The sequence below is a fragment of the Caenorhabditis elegans genome, chromosome IV (genome assembly GCF_000002985.6).
Source record: "Caenorhabditis elegans chromosome IV".
Classification (NCBI taxonomy): Eukaryota; Metazoa; Nematoda; class Chromadorea; order Rhabditida; family Rhabditidae; genus Caenorhabditis; species Caenorhabditis elegans.
The window spans coordinates 1,711,167-1,725,533 of record NC_003282.8 but is presented as its reverse complement, the minus strand read 5'-3'; the positions used below and the strand labels follow the sequence as shown (position 1 = coordinate 1,725,533).

Sequence of the window (14,367 nt, the reverse complement as noted above, 5' to 3'; positions counted from 1 at the left end):
GGGGTAGATCTACGGCGCGTTGCGTGTCGCGTCGCGGCTCGATTTTAGTTGTAAAACTAAATGCATTTGTCCGTGTGGAGTACACGACTTTTCAGTGCGTTGCGCGGCGGGCGATTGTCAATGGAGCGCGAAAATTCAATGAGAAAGGCCAGAACCGCGTGAATGTGACAAATCTTTTTGCCGAAAAGTTTCGGCAAATTGTGATTTTGCACATTTTTTTGAAAATTTTAGAATTTCAATTTAATCGGCAAAATTGTACGCATGCTATGAATGTTCCTACACCTATTTTGAAAAGTATGCAAATTCTATGAAAATATCTAAAGAAAACGGGAAAAAATTAAAAAAAAACAAGGCACAGTTTTAAGTGGTTCCCTCTTATAAAAAATCCCTCTAAACACATCCGGCAAACGGCAAATTGGCTATTTGGCGAAAATACAATTTTCCGGCAAATTGGCAAACCGGATATAAATTGAATTTGTCGACAACAAAATAACTCTAATTCTCAGAAAATAACTCGAATTGTATGATAAATTTGATGTAATTAATATTTAAGACCACTTCATTTGGCAGTTTTCCTCCCAATTTCTGAACGTTTCACGAAGTGTTGTTAGGACTGGCAAGATACTAACTTATGAAGTCTTAAAATCCGTGGGCGGTGAGAGCTGACGTGTGCTATGCCGATAAATTGCCGAATCCGGGAACCCGTTCATTTTCTCTTGCTGTCAGGCATATCGCTATTATATATTCAGAGATATTAATTGTAGAAAAATCTATAGAATGACAAGATAAATTATAGCCTTAGGCTTAGGCATAGGCTTGCGCTTAGGCTTAAGCTTAGAGTTAGGCTTAGAGTTAGGCTTCGGCCTAGGCTTGGGCTCAGGCTTTTTCTTAGGCTTACACTTGGGCTCAGGCTTCGGCTTACAAATATAGTTTTTCAACAGAAGTCTGAGAAAGTACTGAAAATCAAGAGACGCGGAGAACAATTTTCAGAGGGTTCCCTTGTTGGTGTCAGTGGCGAGCGTTAGCAACGCTATTTATGGTTATTAGGCTTAGGCTTATGCTTGCGATGCACTTGTTACTCACCCAAGCCTCTTAGAAAATGTGGGCCACTTACTCCAAATAGCAAAACTAACAATAAAACTAGTTAAAATTTCAGACTTCTCATCTACTCACAAAGCGAATTAAGTGACCACACACTTCTTCAAATTAGTGTCTAAACTGGAATGCAACAAGTTACTTATGAAAATATTTGTTTTTTCGAAATGTTTGATGACCTAAATACTTGAGAACAGGATCTGTGTCGAGATTATAAAAAGGTCCTATGGAAATTCAATTTATGCAATAATATTTCACAGTTAAAACAGTTGAAATTTGGTTTTCTAAGTTCAAAATGGCTGCTTCTTCCATTTCCAACCGACTTATTCTAACATTATTGCTTGTTGGCTGTGTGACTGCTGCTGGTCTGACTAGAAAACGACGGGCTGACAACAGTTATGGTGATGAAGCTGTGACACCGGCTGGCGGAGGTGCACGCGTGGCTTCGATGGCCGTAGAGGTAATTTTCTGGAATTTTAAGTGTTGAAAATTTCCGGCAAATCGGCAAATTGCCGGAACTGAATATTTCCAGCAAATCGGCAAATCGCCGGAATTGAATACTTCCAGCAAATCGACAACTTGCCGGAACTGAATATTTCCAGCAAATCGACAAATTGCCGGAACTTAATATTTCCAGCAAATCGACAAATTGCCGGAATTGAAAATTACCGACAAACCGGCAAATTGTGGTTTTGCATTTTTTTTTGGCAATTTCAGAATTTCAACTTTAATCAGATTTTGAAAAGTAATTAAATTTTATGAAAATCTCTTAAGAAAACGAGGAAAAAAATTTTTAAAAAATGCACTGTTATAAGTGTTTTCGTCTCATAAAAAATCCCTCTAGAAACTTCCGGCAAATTGGTGTTTGGCAAATCGGCAACTTGCCAAAAATAAACATGGCCGGCAAGTCGGCTAACTTTGTCGATTTGCCATCAACAAGTTTGCTGAACGGCAATTGCCGCTCGCCCCTCATATAAAAATGCCATGCCCTTTTCACGATTCACAATAATATTCCATCTTCCCCCAGGAAGCACCGGCGACCGTGGCCCCAGAAGGCGCTGGAGCACAATCGAACGTCGAAAGCTCTGGATATCGGAAGAAGCGAGCCAGTCAAAACGGGTATGGAGATGAAGCTCCAGTTGGCGGAGGAGCACAGGTCGTTGAAGTGTCTGAAGCGCCTGCTGTGACTGTGGAAAACTCGGGAGGATCCAAGACTGCTGTCGAATCCAGTGGTTACTGATTTCTGATTCAATTAAATTGTGTGTTCTCAATGATAAAGGTTTTCCGTCCACAACTTGCGATTTCTAATACATGACGCAGCATTTGCTAACCGTTAGTGGCTAACAAAACAGAAAAAAAGAAAAACCAGTTATCAGTTTAGTTTTAAACGATTTTATTTCATTTTTTAGAATACTTTTTATCAAATCGAATCTAGATTATTAGTTCCTGATGAGAAGTTTGACTGGCAGTTCGCTGAGATTTGTGAACAACATTTTGAAGGGTTTTAAGATCTGTATCCGGAGTCGGTGGCGGCTGGAGCAGCTGGAGCTGGGGCGGCAGATCCGCAGTCTGGGGCTGGAGCAGCGGCTGGAGCTGGGGCTGGGACGGCGACTGGGGCTTGCTCAACTGGGGCATCGGCTGGAGCTGGAGCAGCAGCTGGGGCTGGGGTCACTTGCTCATCTCCGTAGGCGTTTCTCTTGCTTCTGTATCCAGAGTCAGTGGCGGCTGGGGCAGCTGGGGCAGGGGCGGCGGATCCACAATCTGGGGCTGGAGCAGCAGCTGGAGCTGGGGCTGGGACGGCGACTGGGGCTTGCTCGACTGGAGCATCAGCTGGGGCCTCAGCGGCGGCGGCTGGAGCTGGAGTCACTTGCTCGTCTCCGTAAGCGTTTCTCTTGCTTCTGTATCCGGAGTCGGTGGCGGCTGGGGCAGGAGCAGCCGGAGCTGGGGCGGCAGCTGGAGCTGGGGCTGGGACGGCAACTGGAGCTTGTTCAACTGGGGCATCGGCTGGAGCTGGAGCAGCAGCTGGGGCTGGGGTCACTTGCTCATCACCGTAGGCGTTTCTCTTGCTTCTGTATCCGGAATCAGTGGCGGCTGGAGCAGCAGCAGCTGGAGCAGCAGCAGCTGGAGCGGCGGATCCACAGTCTGGGGCTGGAGCAGCAGCTGGAGCTGGGGCTGGGACGGCGACTGGGGCTTGCTCGACTGGGGCATCGGCTGGGGCTTCAGCGGCGGCGGCTGGAGCTGGAGTCACTTGTTCATCTCCGTAGGCGTTTCTCTTGCTTCTGTATCCGGAATCAGTGGCGGCTGGGGCAGCGGATCCGCAGTCTGGAGCTGGAGCGGCGGTTGGAGCTGGGGCTGGGACGGCAACTGGAGCTTGCTCAACTGGAGCGTCGGCTGGGGCTTCAGCGGCGGCGGCTGGAGCTGGGGTTACTTGTTCGTCTCCGTAAGCGTTTCGCTTGCTTCTGTATCCAGAGTCGGTAGCAGCTGGAGCAGCAGCTGGGGCTGGAGCGGCGGATCCACAGTCTGGAGCTGGAGCGGCAGCTGGAGCTGGAGCTGGGACGGCGACTGGGGCTTGCTCAACTGGGGCATCGGCTGGAGCTGGAGCAGCAGCTGGGGCTGGGGTGACTTGCTCGTCTCCGTAAGAGTTTCTCTTGCTTCTGTATCCAGAGTCAGTGGCGGCTGGAGCAGCAGCAGCTGGAGCTGGAGCAGCGGATCCACACTCAACATCTGGAGCAGCGACTGGAGCAGGAGCTGGGACGGCGACTGGGGCTTGTTCAACTGGGGCATCGGCTGGGGCTGGTGCAGCAGCTGCTGGAGCTGGAGTCACTTGCTCGTCTCCGTAAGAGTTTCTCTTGCTTCTGTATCCGGAGTCGGTGGCGGCTGGGGCAGGAGCAGCCGGAGCTGGGGCGGCGGATCCACAGTCTGGGGCTGGGGCGGCAGCTGGAGCTGGGGCTGGGACGGCAACTGGAGCTTGTTCAACTGGGGCATCGGCTGGAGCTGGAGCAGCAGCTGGGGCTGGGGTCACTTGCTCATCACCGTAGGCGTTTCTCTTGCTTCTGTATCCGGAATCAGTGGCGGCTGGAGCAGCAGCAGCTGGAGCAGCAGCAGCTGGAGCGGCGGATCCACAGTCTGGGGCTGGAGCAGCAGCTGGAGCTGGGGCTGGGACGGCGACTGGGGCTTGCTCGACTGGGGCATCGGCTGGGGCTTCAGCGGCGGCGGCTGGAGCTGGAGTCACTTGTTCATCTCCGTAGGCGTTTCTCTTGCTTCTGTATCCGGAATCAGTGGCGGCTGGGGCAGCTGGTGCTGGGGCAGCTGATCCGCAGTCTGGGGCTGGAGCAGCGGCTGGAGCTGGGGCTGGGACGGCAACTGGGGCTTGTTCTACTGGAGCGTCGGCTGGGGCTGGTGCAGAAGCTGCTGGAGCTGGAGTCACTTGCTCATCTCCATAAGCATTTCTCTTCACGACTAAAAGTACAAAGAATAGAAAATAAACTATAAGAAAACGAACAAACTAACCGTAGCGAGAAGAAGCGATGGCAACGATGGAGAGGAATACAAACACCTTCATGTTGTTTTTGGCTGATGGACACTATTCGAGTCGACAGTGGTCTTACTGGCCATTACGAGTAGCCTTTATACCCAAACCCAAGTTTGTGATTGAAAGCAGCGAGTAGAAAATAGTGTATAAAGTGTCGAGAGTGACCTTTGTGTCTCACGCACAATATTTCGCGCAATCTGAGGGCGATTCCAGTAGCCGCCGCCAAAAAAACCGTACGGAGTCTCCGCCTTTTCTGGGAGACGTCATTGATAAGTTCGAGAAGAGAGCGAGAGAGAAAATTGTTGAGAGTACGAAACAAACCATAAAAAAACGATTCGGTTCTTTAAACACTTTTAATTTGATTTGGGAAGAGGGAGGACAAATTTGAGATCGACGTAAATTCGATCGAACAATTGTTTACTTGGTTTGATTTTTACCGAACTATTGTGCCATTTGTACATTTTATCGGGATGGAAACGTAATAGCCACAAGGAATTTTATACGCTATTCAGAATTTTAAGGAGGTTTTTTTTTATAAAATTTTAGTGGCATATTTTGAGGTAACGCAGAGCTTGCGGATTTTCATAAAAAGTGGGTGTTTCCTAAGATGAGGGCAGCATGTGTTGACACTCCAATCCGAGAGGTAGCCAGAACCTCGGAGTGACAAAAAAGACGACGGACGGAACGAGAGGAGGGATGAGCGGTGTGAATATAACAGAACAATTAGTACGAATAAAAACCTGTTTATTGATCAGGAAAAACGTAGAGAATGTGCTGCAGGGCAGCCAGGAGTCGAATAATAATTAATTAGAAGGAGTACGGCATCACACGATGGGAGAATCGGAGGAGAGTGGCGATAATTGCATCATCAAATTTAGGCCAATACTTAATGTGAGCAATGGCTAAAGAGAGCGCGCTACGACACTCCGTTGTTGTCCGTAGAGCGCGCCTACATTGCTTGGCGGTAATTCAAATAATAATTGTTTATTAAATGATTATTAGAGCGAATGTTCTTGGAAGAATACGGAAGATATTGTGAGTATTCGGCGGCGGATGTTAATTGTGGGATCGTGGGTGATTCTGACCAATTAATTAACTATACATCCGCAAAGTTGGGATGCGCCGGCTCTCCGGAGCCCAAGTCACAACAGCATGGCAATATTTGGGAATATATTAGATTTCACAGTGTATCGAATTTACAAATATACGTAAAACCTCCGCTTTCAGATAACTTCAAATGTAGATGTGTTCCTCCCTAGAGAGCATGTGCCATATTCTCGAAATTTGAATTATTTGTACATAGGACTCCGAGTCGCAATGTAGTCGATGTGTTTTGTACCCGTTCTCGACCTCGTATTTTTAATGATCGTAGTGGCTGTAGGTCAGTCTGTTTTATTGCACAGTTCTGCAGTGATCGTTTTCTGCGCCCATGAAAAATTGTCTGGCTTTCAGGCCAAAACATACTATGGTGAGTTCTGCTTATTCGGGAGTTTTTTGGACCAAAAACAATATTCATTTTCAGAATAAATTCTAGTTTGGAGCCCCGTAGAATGTCTCCGAAACTGTTTTAGTGACTTTTCGATACTTTTAGATTTTGTTGAAGTTAGGTTGACAATCTGCAAACTTTTTGAAACATTCTTTGCGGTCCTTTGTTATTTTGCACCTGGTAACGATGACTTTTTCGATTGAATCTCACATTGTGGTCTCTAACGATTGTTTGTTCAAATTTGCAAAGGAAAGTCTATATGTATGAGCCTGCATCACGGATCGAATAGAACGGTGACACCTGGCCCGAAAACTTGGAATTTTTTACGAAAATTTGGTGTTTTTTGTGGCTCTTGGCGCAAGCCGAGAGCCGACAATAAACTTGACATCACTGGTGAGAAAGTCGTGAACTCCACACGGACAAACGTATTTAGTTTTACAACTAAAATCGAGCCGCGCCGCGACACGCAACGCACCGTAAATCTCCCCCAGATATGGCCGAGCAAAAATGGCCTAGCTCGGCAAACTCCTCCATTTCAATTTATGAGGGAAGCTAGAAATCCGTGCAAGCTGACTGAATTCTGGTCAAGTTCCGACTAAGTTTTGACCCAGATCTATCCACTCTATTTAAAAGTTGGGTGAAGTTAGTAACAGAGTGTGTGATCACTGTCGTGAAAACTCCCAAGATTTCACAATTTTTCAAACAATTTGTGATTTGGGACAAAAACCGCTCTTATAAATTTTAAAACCTAAAAAATGAAAAGCTTATGCGTGTTTCTGTTGAATAGTTTTAGTGCCTTTTTTTCCAGAAATTTCTCACATGTTCCGATGGACTTGTATATTACTATTTTATGATCTCATCAGCGGCAAAGCGGGGTCACTTTGTTTTTTCTTTATTGCAGACTTTTCTAGTTCTTTGATCGTTTTCATGGTTTATGAACAAGACAATTTCTAGTTTTCAGGTCAAAAACGTAAATATCTGGTGATAAACCAAAGAAACCCCCAAATTTGCCGAAGTAGACGTTTAGATCAGATCAATCATCTTCAGATCGTCGTCGTCGGTTCTCGAACCAAACATGATAACAGCACCTATCTCTCTTCTCCCAGCTATTCCATCTCTTCTGTGATTTTTTTTTCCTTCTTCCATACCAATTTGGAACGTATTACAGTGTAATACGTACCCTTGTGAAGTGAAAAGAAGAAAAAGAAAAAGAAGAGAAGGGGACACCACATTCAACAATGTTTCCTTTTTTCCAGAGAAAAAAGACAAAGACTATGGACAATAGATACTCGAGAATGGTCATTACATGAGTGTGTTGTACTGCAGGTTGTTATTTTGAATGCTGACTCTTTGAATTTCGGGAAATAGAGACTGGGAGACCGCGAGTAACTGTACAGTTGTTATCACTTCCTCATGAAAGCTGACCTATCACTTTTGGGATTTTTCTGAGATGAAGCCTGAGAAAACTGGCAAACTGGTAAAAGTCGATCTGAAAATTATTTTCTGTGCAATTTTTAATACTGTAGAGCAGAATACTGTAGATCGGCAATCGTCAATTTTGGCTTTGCCGGCTTCGCAAAATTTCGGCAATTGGCTACTCCGGCCATTGCCGGAATTGCCCTTTGCCGGGCAATTTGGGAAATGTTCAAATGTAATTATATTTCTTAAATTGAACAAATTTCACTTTGTTTTTTTAGTATTCGGTTAGTCATTTTCTAACATAAAGCGGGCAAATTGTTTTGTAAACAAATTTGGCAAATCGGCAATTTTCCGATTTGCCGGAAATTTTCAATTCCGGCAATTTTCCGGTTGCCGATTTGCCGGATATCAACGTGCTGGAAGTGTTTTGAGGGATTTGTTATAAAAACACCTGAACTATGCCTTTTTGAAATGTTTTCCCGTTTTCTTCAGATATTTTTAAAGAATTTGCATACTTTTCAAAATAGATGTAGGAGCATTTATAGGATGCGTACAATTTTGCCGATTAAAATTTTTTTAATCATTTTTCAATAAATAATTTTCAGCTCATTAGAATGAATATTTAGGCTCCTAAAACTACAAAAAATACCAAATTTAAGTTTCCGGCAATTCTGATTTCCGGCAATCTACAATTAGAAATTTTTTGGAATTCAACAATTTTGGAAATCGCTGGAAATACTGATTACTGGAAATTTTGACAATTCATTTTTTTGGAGGGCTGAGACACTGAGCTTGAAAATTTAGAATTCAAATTCTGTTACCGAAAATCAGTAGAAATTAGAATTTTCGGCAATAAGCTTTTTGTGAAAAAAATTTCACCAAATTTTAAAAAGTTTTTTTCGAAAATTTCCCAAGGTTATTCTCTATTTTCTATTGGCTAAAGTCGCCAACATAGATAGTCACATGTAGAACAAATAAGCAAAATTACAACTCGAGAATGTGATGACGAATTCGAAAAAAAAAAGTGATTCAATTTCCACAGAAAACGCTGAAATTGGTTGGAATGTGCTTCATATTCTGCAAAATTGTAAAATAAAAAACTTCAAGCTGTTTCTGAAAAATGATGAAAAACATTTTTTTGGCTTAAAAATTCATTTCCCCTGACGTATTCTGCACAAAAAGTGTATATTTTGGATAAGAGCTAAAATTGTTCTCATAACTACAGAACTCCAAAATATCATAGTTCAACATATGTTTTTAAAAAATTAACTCAAGTTTTCAACAGTAAAAAAGTGAAACATTCTTCCCGAAAAAACAAAAAGTTTTTTGAAAATGACCTACAATTGTATCCATGTTCACAAAACACTATAAAATTCAAGCTGAACTCATGGAAAATGAATACAAATCAAATTCTTTCTGATAAGTTCAGATGAGTCGAAAACTTTTTTTCAGTTTTTTTTAAATAAAAAAAGCGTTTTTGAAAAATGTCAAACTATATTACAATTCATGCAAAAAATATTCGTTTGAGAGTCATAAAAAATGATCTATTTTTGCATCTAATTTTTTTTTTAATTCGAAAATTTGAAAGCAACTTTTCTTGAAATCGTTTCAAACTGTCGTTTTTCCATAAACAATGTAAAATTAAAGTTCAGCACCAGCCCACCTAAATCTAAGCCTAAGCCTTAGCATAAGCCTAAGCCTAAGCCTCAGCCTTTTTGCTGAATACTCTCAATAGGTTTCAAAATTATTTTACCCAAAAATTTAAAGGTACACGTCGTTTTTTTTGACGTATGTATCATATTTTTGATGACATGTATAATTGCAATTGCCACACCCTATACGGATTCTAAACATCGTTTTTTTTTTTCGCCAAACTAATACTGACCGCAATTAAAGGTCACAAACTATGTCAATGATCAAACCAAATTTTCACTGCCATTTTTTATATTCTTGTTCCTCATTTGTTGTTATTTCTTTTATTTTCTGTTGCTATATTCCTGCTGCGTTCAAAGAACAAACCAGTTCCAGTATGTGGTGTGTGAAAAATAAATAAAAAATTCGACAATTTCGGCGGCTATTTATGTATGTCTCTCTCGAGATGGTATGGTTGTAAAAAGTGCAATGATTTCCGCTTGACAGGCAAGACCGAAGGACGCCGGCGGCCAAATTTCTTCAATTTTATTCGTGACGGTCAATTTGTATGAAGGTTAAAGACATTTCAGGTGCATTTGGGGACATTCGATGGGCATTTTCAGAGAAAAACAAATTTCTGTGGAGAGAGTGGGGGTCTGTTCTGATAGAGACGACAATTACCGTGTTTCTTCTATGAGTAGTATTGCACCCAATTGTTCAACATTGACATCTTATATCTCAGTTATCGTTTGTGCTATTCAAAAATTTTCAACTAACAAAATATTTGTTACTTCTTTTTCTATCATTCCGTAGTTAAGAATATTAAAAAAAAAGAAAAATAGCCAAGATATGAGCGGAGCCTACTTATCAATAGTTTGGCTCAACTAATTTCCTAAGCTAAGTACACAACCTATTAAGCTCCGCCCATTTCTTAACAGTTTTACCGTTTTTAGGTAACTATAGTATTTTGTGAGGCCCCACGAAAAGGGGAGCAGAACGAAAAGGGGATCTGTAAAAAGGGGATCTGCGAATAGGGGAGATACGAAAAGGGGAGCTGGCACTGTGCCAAACGCACCAAACGCTTTTTTATTCTCATTCAACGCACGCATTATTTTTGTATTTTACGCTAAACAACGCGCGATGCGTAATAACGGAGTGTGGTTATAACAAAGTCGTGCGTTGAATGAGAATAAAAAAGCGTTTTGTGCGTTTGGCACAGTGCCAGCTCCCCTTTTCGTTGCTCCCCTTTTCGCAGAACCCCTTTTTGCAGATCCCCTTTTCGTTCTGCTCCCCTTTTCGTGGGGCCTCTATTTTGTGATAAGATGGATTTGAGAAAATCGCAGAAAAAAAATTGTGTAGCTAAGGAGCATGGGGAGGATTTCTAGTTGGTAAACTAATCTCAGGAGGCTCCTCCCATTTCTTGGCTGTTTTGAGATTTTTCTTGAGTTTCAGGAAAGTACCAAAAGTGATAGAATTAGATGTAAACTAGGAAAATTAAATGTTCAAATTGAAAAAAAAATACAGAAAAAGCTTTAAAATTGGGAAGGAAGACAGTTTCGACCAGGCGTGGGCGGAAATTGGCATCCGGCGAATTCGGCAAATTTTAATTTCCGGCAACTTGCCGGTTTGCCGAACATCAATTTGCCGGAAGTTTTTAGAGTAATTATTCATAGGAGGGAAACACTAAAAACTGTGCCTTTTTCATAGAATTTGCATACTTTTCAAAATAAATGTAGGAACATTCATAAGATGCGTACAATTTTGCCGTTTAAAATTAAAATTCTGAAATTTCCAAAAAAATGTGAAAAACCACTAGGTAAATCGGTAATTTGCCGGCTTGCCGAAAGTGTTCAATTCCGACAATTTGCCGACTTGCCGGAATTAAAATTGTTTGCCGCCCACGCCTGGTTTCGATCAAATTTAGGACATAATTTTCAGGTGACATATGCGTCAAAATTTTTCAGATTGAGTAAATAAAGCACGTTTTAGCTACGGCAAAACTGGGACACCTGGGAATTTGGGGTTTTGGAAAATGATATAAGAAGAGGGCTCGGAAAAAGTTACATAGAAACACAAAATTTCAACAGATTTTCAATAAAAAGTTTTTAAAAGTGTCCCTCAAGCGAATTTCTGAATACTTGGGATTGGGTGGAGGATCTGAGAAAGTGGAGAGTTTAGAGAAGTTAATCCTTATCCATTTTTCTTTCCCTCCAGATGAATGAGAAGATTGCGAAGTGGAACCAGGTCGTTCTCGGACATCACGTCAAATTCCACGTCACACTCGAGGTTGGCGAGGTTCCCTTTCAGTTGGAACAGGATCATACGCTCTGAAATGTATTATGGGAATTTTAAGAGAGTGCACAAAAAAAGTCCAAACCAACCTGCTTGCCCGGCAAACGGGACCAACTTCGAGTCGACGGTGCTTGTCTCGAGATCGCAAGTGCCCATGACCTGCATCCCCGACTTGTAGATCGCGTGAAGAAGTTCGATCGCGCGATCACCGAGCTCATCAACAGGCTCTGATTTGCCGAGCACGTACAGGAACGTCGGATCCGGGTCAGTGGTGTCGGTGAATCGTGGGATAAAGTCCGCCGGAGACGGCTTGAGGATTACGCCCTTGGCCCGAAGAATCTCCTCTTGGCCGTCGGACTGCAAAACTTGATTTTAGAAAAATAAAAGTTTTAGTGGTGCTTGGATGTCCCATCACGCTTTGGTCTACAAAAAATGAGGGAATTTTTCGCCTGCGTAAATCTCCGCAATTTTTGTAGATCAAGCCGAGATGGGGCGTTCTGACACCACGTGAAAGTGATAGGAGCTCAAGATAATCTGTCGGTTATTGTTCAAAAAGTCACGTGGTGCCAGGCTGTCCCATCGACGGTTTGATCTACAAAAAATGCGGGACTTTTTCGCCCAAAAAATGTGACGTCAGCACGTTCTTAGCCATATAATGCAATGTAGAAACTAAACTTACAATTTGAACGACTTCTGGCGTGACTCGAAAGTTGCCTTTTCCATTGACCCCGGCCGGAGTGAAGTCGTGCACCGACGCGATTCGATTTGTGAATGGACGTAGTCCGACAGCGTGCATTTGGTCTGAAAATTTTGGGAAAAATTTAATCTTTTTGCTCTTTTGGAGCCGAAAGAAGAGTTTTCAAAAATCGTTGAAATTTTATTTTCGAAAAGCGTCACATTTGCAAACGAGCTTCAGGCCTCCCTCATAGCGTTTTTCTCGCTCCATTGACAATCGCCTGCCGGACAACGCGTGGGATAGTTTGTGTACTCCACACGGACACTTGCATTCAATTTTTGGCTGAAAACCGCGACGCGGCACGCAGCGCGCCGTAAATCGACCTGGCGGCGATTATTGTCGATACCTACAAGGAGCCCACTCACCTTTAAGCTCCGGGTACCGCATTGCCAAATGGAAGAAGTGAATGTCGCTTGAGTTCTCCACAATTGGCTCAGTTGGGCACAGAATGCTTATGCGAATGCTCGTGCAATCACGTGTTCTCAACTGCTGACACGAGGTGAAAATTGTGCAATTCGCGCAATCACGCACGAAAACGCTGCCCGCCGCTGGGCCGAGCACGATGGTGCAATGGCGGCAATCGTCGATAATCACTTGAGATGTTTGGTAGAGGTACAGGATTGTTGAGTCCTGGAATTGAAGGGTTTTTTTTTCTGCATTCACGTGGTCCCAGGCTGTCCCATTACTCTTGATCTACTTGATCTACAAAAAATGCGGGAATTTTTTTCCCAAAAAAATTGGGACGTCAACACGCTCTTAACCATGCGCGAAATCAGATGAGATGTCTGCGTCTCACCTCGCGCATTTTTCGAAGATCAAACCGAAATGGGACTTTCTGACTACACGTGTGCATTAAAAAATGTCTCTAAAAAAATTCCAAAAAAAAATGCTTTACAATGTTGAAAAGGTCCCGAAAGTTTGCGGACTTTCAGATAAATTGCATTTTTATAATGAAAATTTTGCGAAAACATGTTTCTAAAAAATATTGTTAAGAAATTTTGAAAAAAATCAGCGGATATTTAAATTTTCAAAGAAAGTTTTTCAAATTTATTACCCAGACGTTAAAATTTGCGATTTTTGCGCCGAAAATACGGTATTCGGTCTCCACACGGTAATTTTCGGTTAAATACAAACGGGTGTCCGCCTTTAAAGAGTACTGTATTTTAAAAATTTTGTTGCTGCGGAATTTTTATCGATTTTCCATAATCTATTAAAAATTTAGAGTTTTTTTTTAATATTTTAGTTTTTAAAAAGTAAATAAACATATTTTTATATGATAGAAAAACGATGAAAAATTAATAAGAACCCCGGAATAACAAAAGTTTGAAATTACAGTATGTATGCAGTACTCTTTAAAGGCACACACGTTTTTGTGTTTTAAAAAAATTGCCGTGTCGAGAACGGGTACCGTATTTTCACATCAAAAATCGGAAAATTTAGTATACGGGAGATTGATAAAATCTTATTGAAAATTAAATGTTTTAAAAAATGCGGAAGGGAATTTCAAATTCCGCTCTTTTCTTTAACGATATTTTTATTTTTCGGAAATTGCTGAGACTCCTTTTCCACTTTAAATTATTGTATCAGTTTATAAAAGAAATTATCGGGTCTCGCCACGATACGTGCGCCTTTAAACCGTACCGTGCAATTCTCCATTTGAAGTGGTCCACCATCTTTCGACTCCTTTTTCAGAGTCGTGTTATGGATATTCGCAATTGTAAAGTCTTCGGCATTAACTTTTTCTCGACGATCCCTTAAAAATTAATTTTTCGGGTCCCGCAGCGATGCGCCTTTAATCTTTTTTTGAATTCCAGACCTAAATATCTAAAGAAACGAAACCTAGAAACCTCAGAGAGGCGCTATCAAAATGATTGCAACAGGTCTTGCAGCGAAATCGAATTTTTTTAAAAAATTCACTGCGAGACCACAAATTCCACTTACCACGAATACTTTGGAGGTTCACCTCCCTCTTCCGGTTTCGGCACCGCATCCTCGCTGACCTTGTAGCGATCCTCACGTTTAGACCGGCGCCCAAAAAGCTTTTTCGAAAAACAACAGCTCATTGTTCGAGGCTCCCGCAGAATATGCGAAAGTGAGTGAATGAGCAGCGCGAGTTGCTCGGCGAGAGCGCGCGTTGCTATGGAAACCCATGTGAGAGCATCACGTCGCCTTCAC

At 42.4% G+C, this 14,367-nt stretch overlaps 3 protein-coding genes across 3 annotated transcripts; 1 reads left to right on the top strand and 2 right to left on the bottom strand.

Moving 5' to 3' along the window:
* The first annotated feature begins 1,150 nt into the window (after nt 1-1,150).
* On the top strand, nt 1,151-2,386 carry epic-3 (Ascaris suum EPICuticlin protein related). Its single transcript, NM_001028112.3, has 2 exons — nt 1,151-1,555; nt 2,123-2,386. Exons 1-2 carry the CDS (start codon nt 1,391-1,393, stop codon nt 2,333-2,335), a joined length of 378 nt encoding a protein of 125 aa, NP_001023283.1. The 5' UTR covers nt 1,151-1,390; the 3' UTR covers nt 2,336-2,386.
* Nucleotides 2,387-2,461: 75 nt separating this feature from the next.
* On the bottom strand, nt 2,462-4,744 carry epic-2 (Ascaris suum EPICuticlin protein related). The gene is made up of 2 exons (NM_171275.8): nt 4,606-4,744; nt 2,462-4,554 (listed from the first exon to the last, which is right to left on the bottom strand). The coding sequence occupies exons 1-2, from the start codon at nt 4,655-4,657 to the stop codon at nt 2,600-2,602; spliced, it is 2,007 nt and encodes a 668-aa protein (NP_741325.1). The 5' UTR covers nt 4,658-4,744; the 3' UTR covers nt 2,462-2,599.
* Nucleotides 4,745-10,636: 5,892 nt separating this feature from the next.
* On the bottom strand, nt 10,637-14,272 carry rpi-2 (Protein XRP2). The gene is made up of 6 exons (NM_067726.3): nt 14,134-14,272; nt 13,834-13,945; nt 12,558-12,822; nt 12,136-12,257; nt 11,546-11,813; nt 10,637-11,491 (listed from the first exon to the last, which is right to left on the bottom strand). Exons 1-6 carry the CDS (start codon nt 14,253-14,255, stop codon nt 11,355-11,357), a joined length of 1,026 nt encoding a protein of 341 aa, NP_500127.2. The 5' UTR covers nt 14,256-14,272; the 3' UTR covers nt 10,637-11,354.
* Nucleotides 14,273-14,367: the final 95 nt, after the last annotated feature.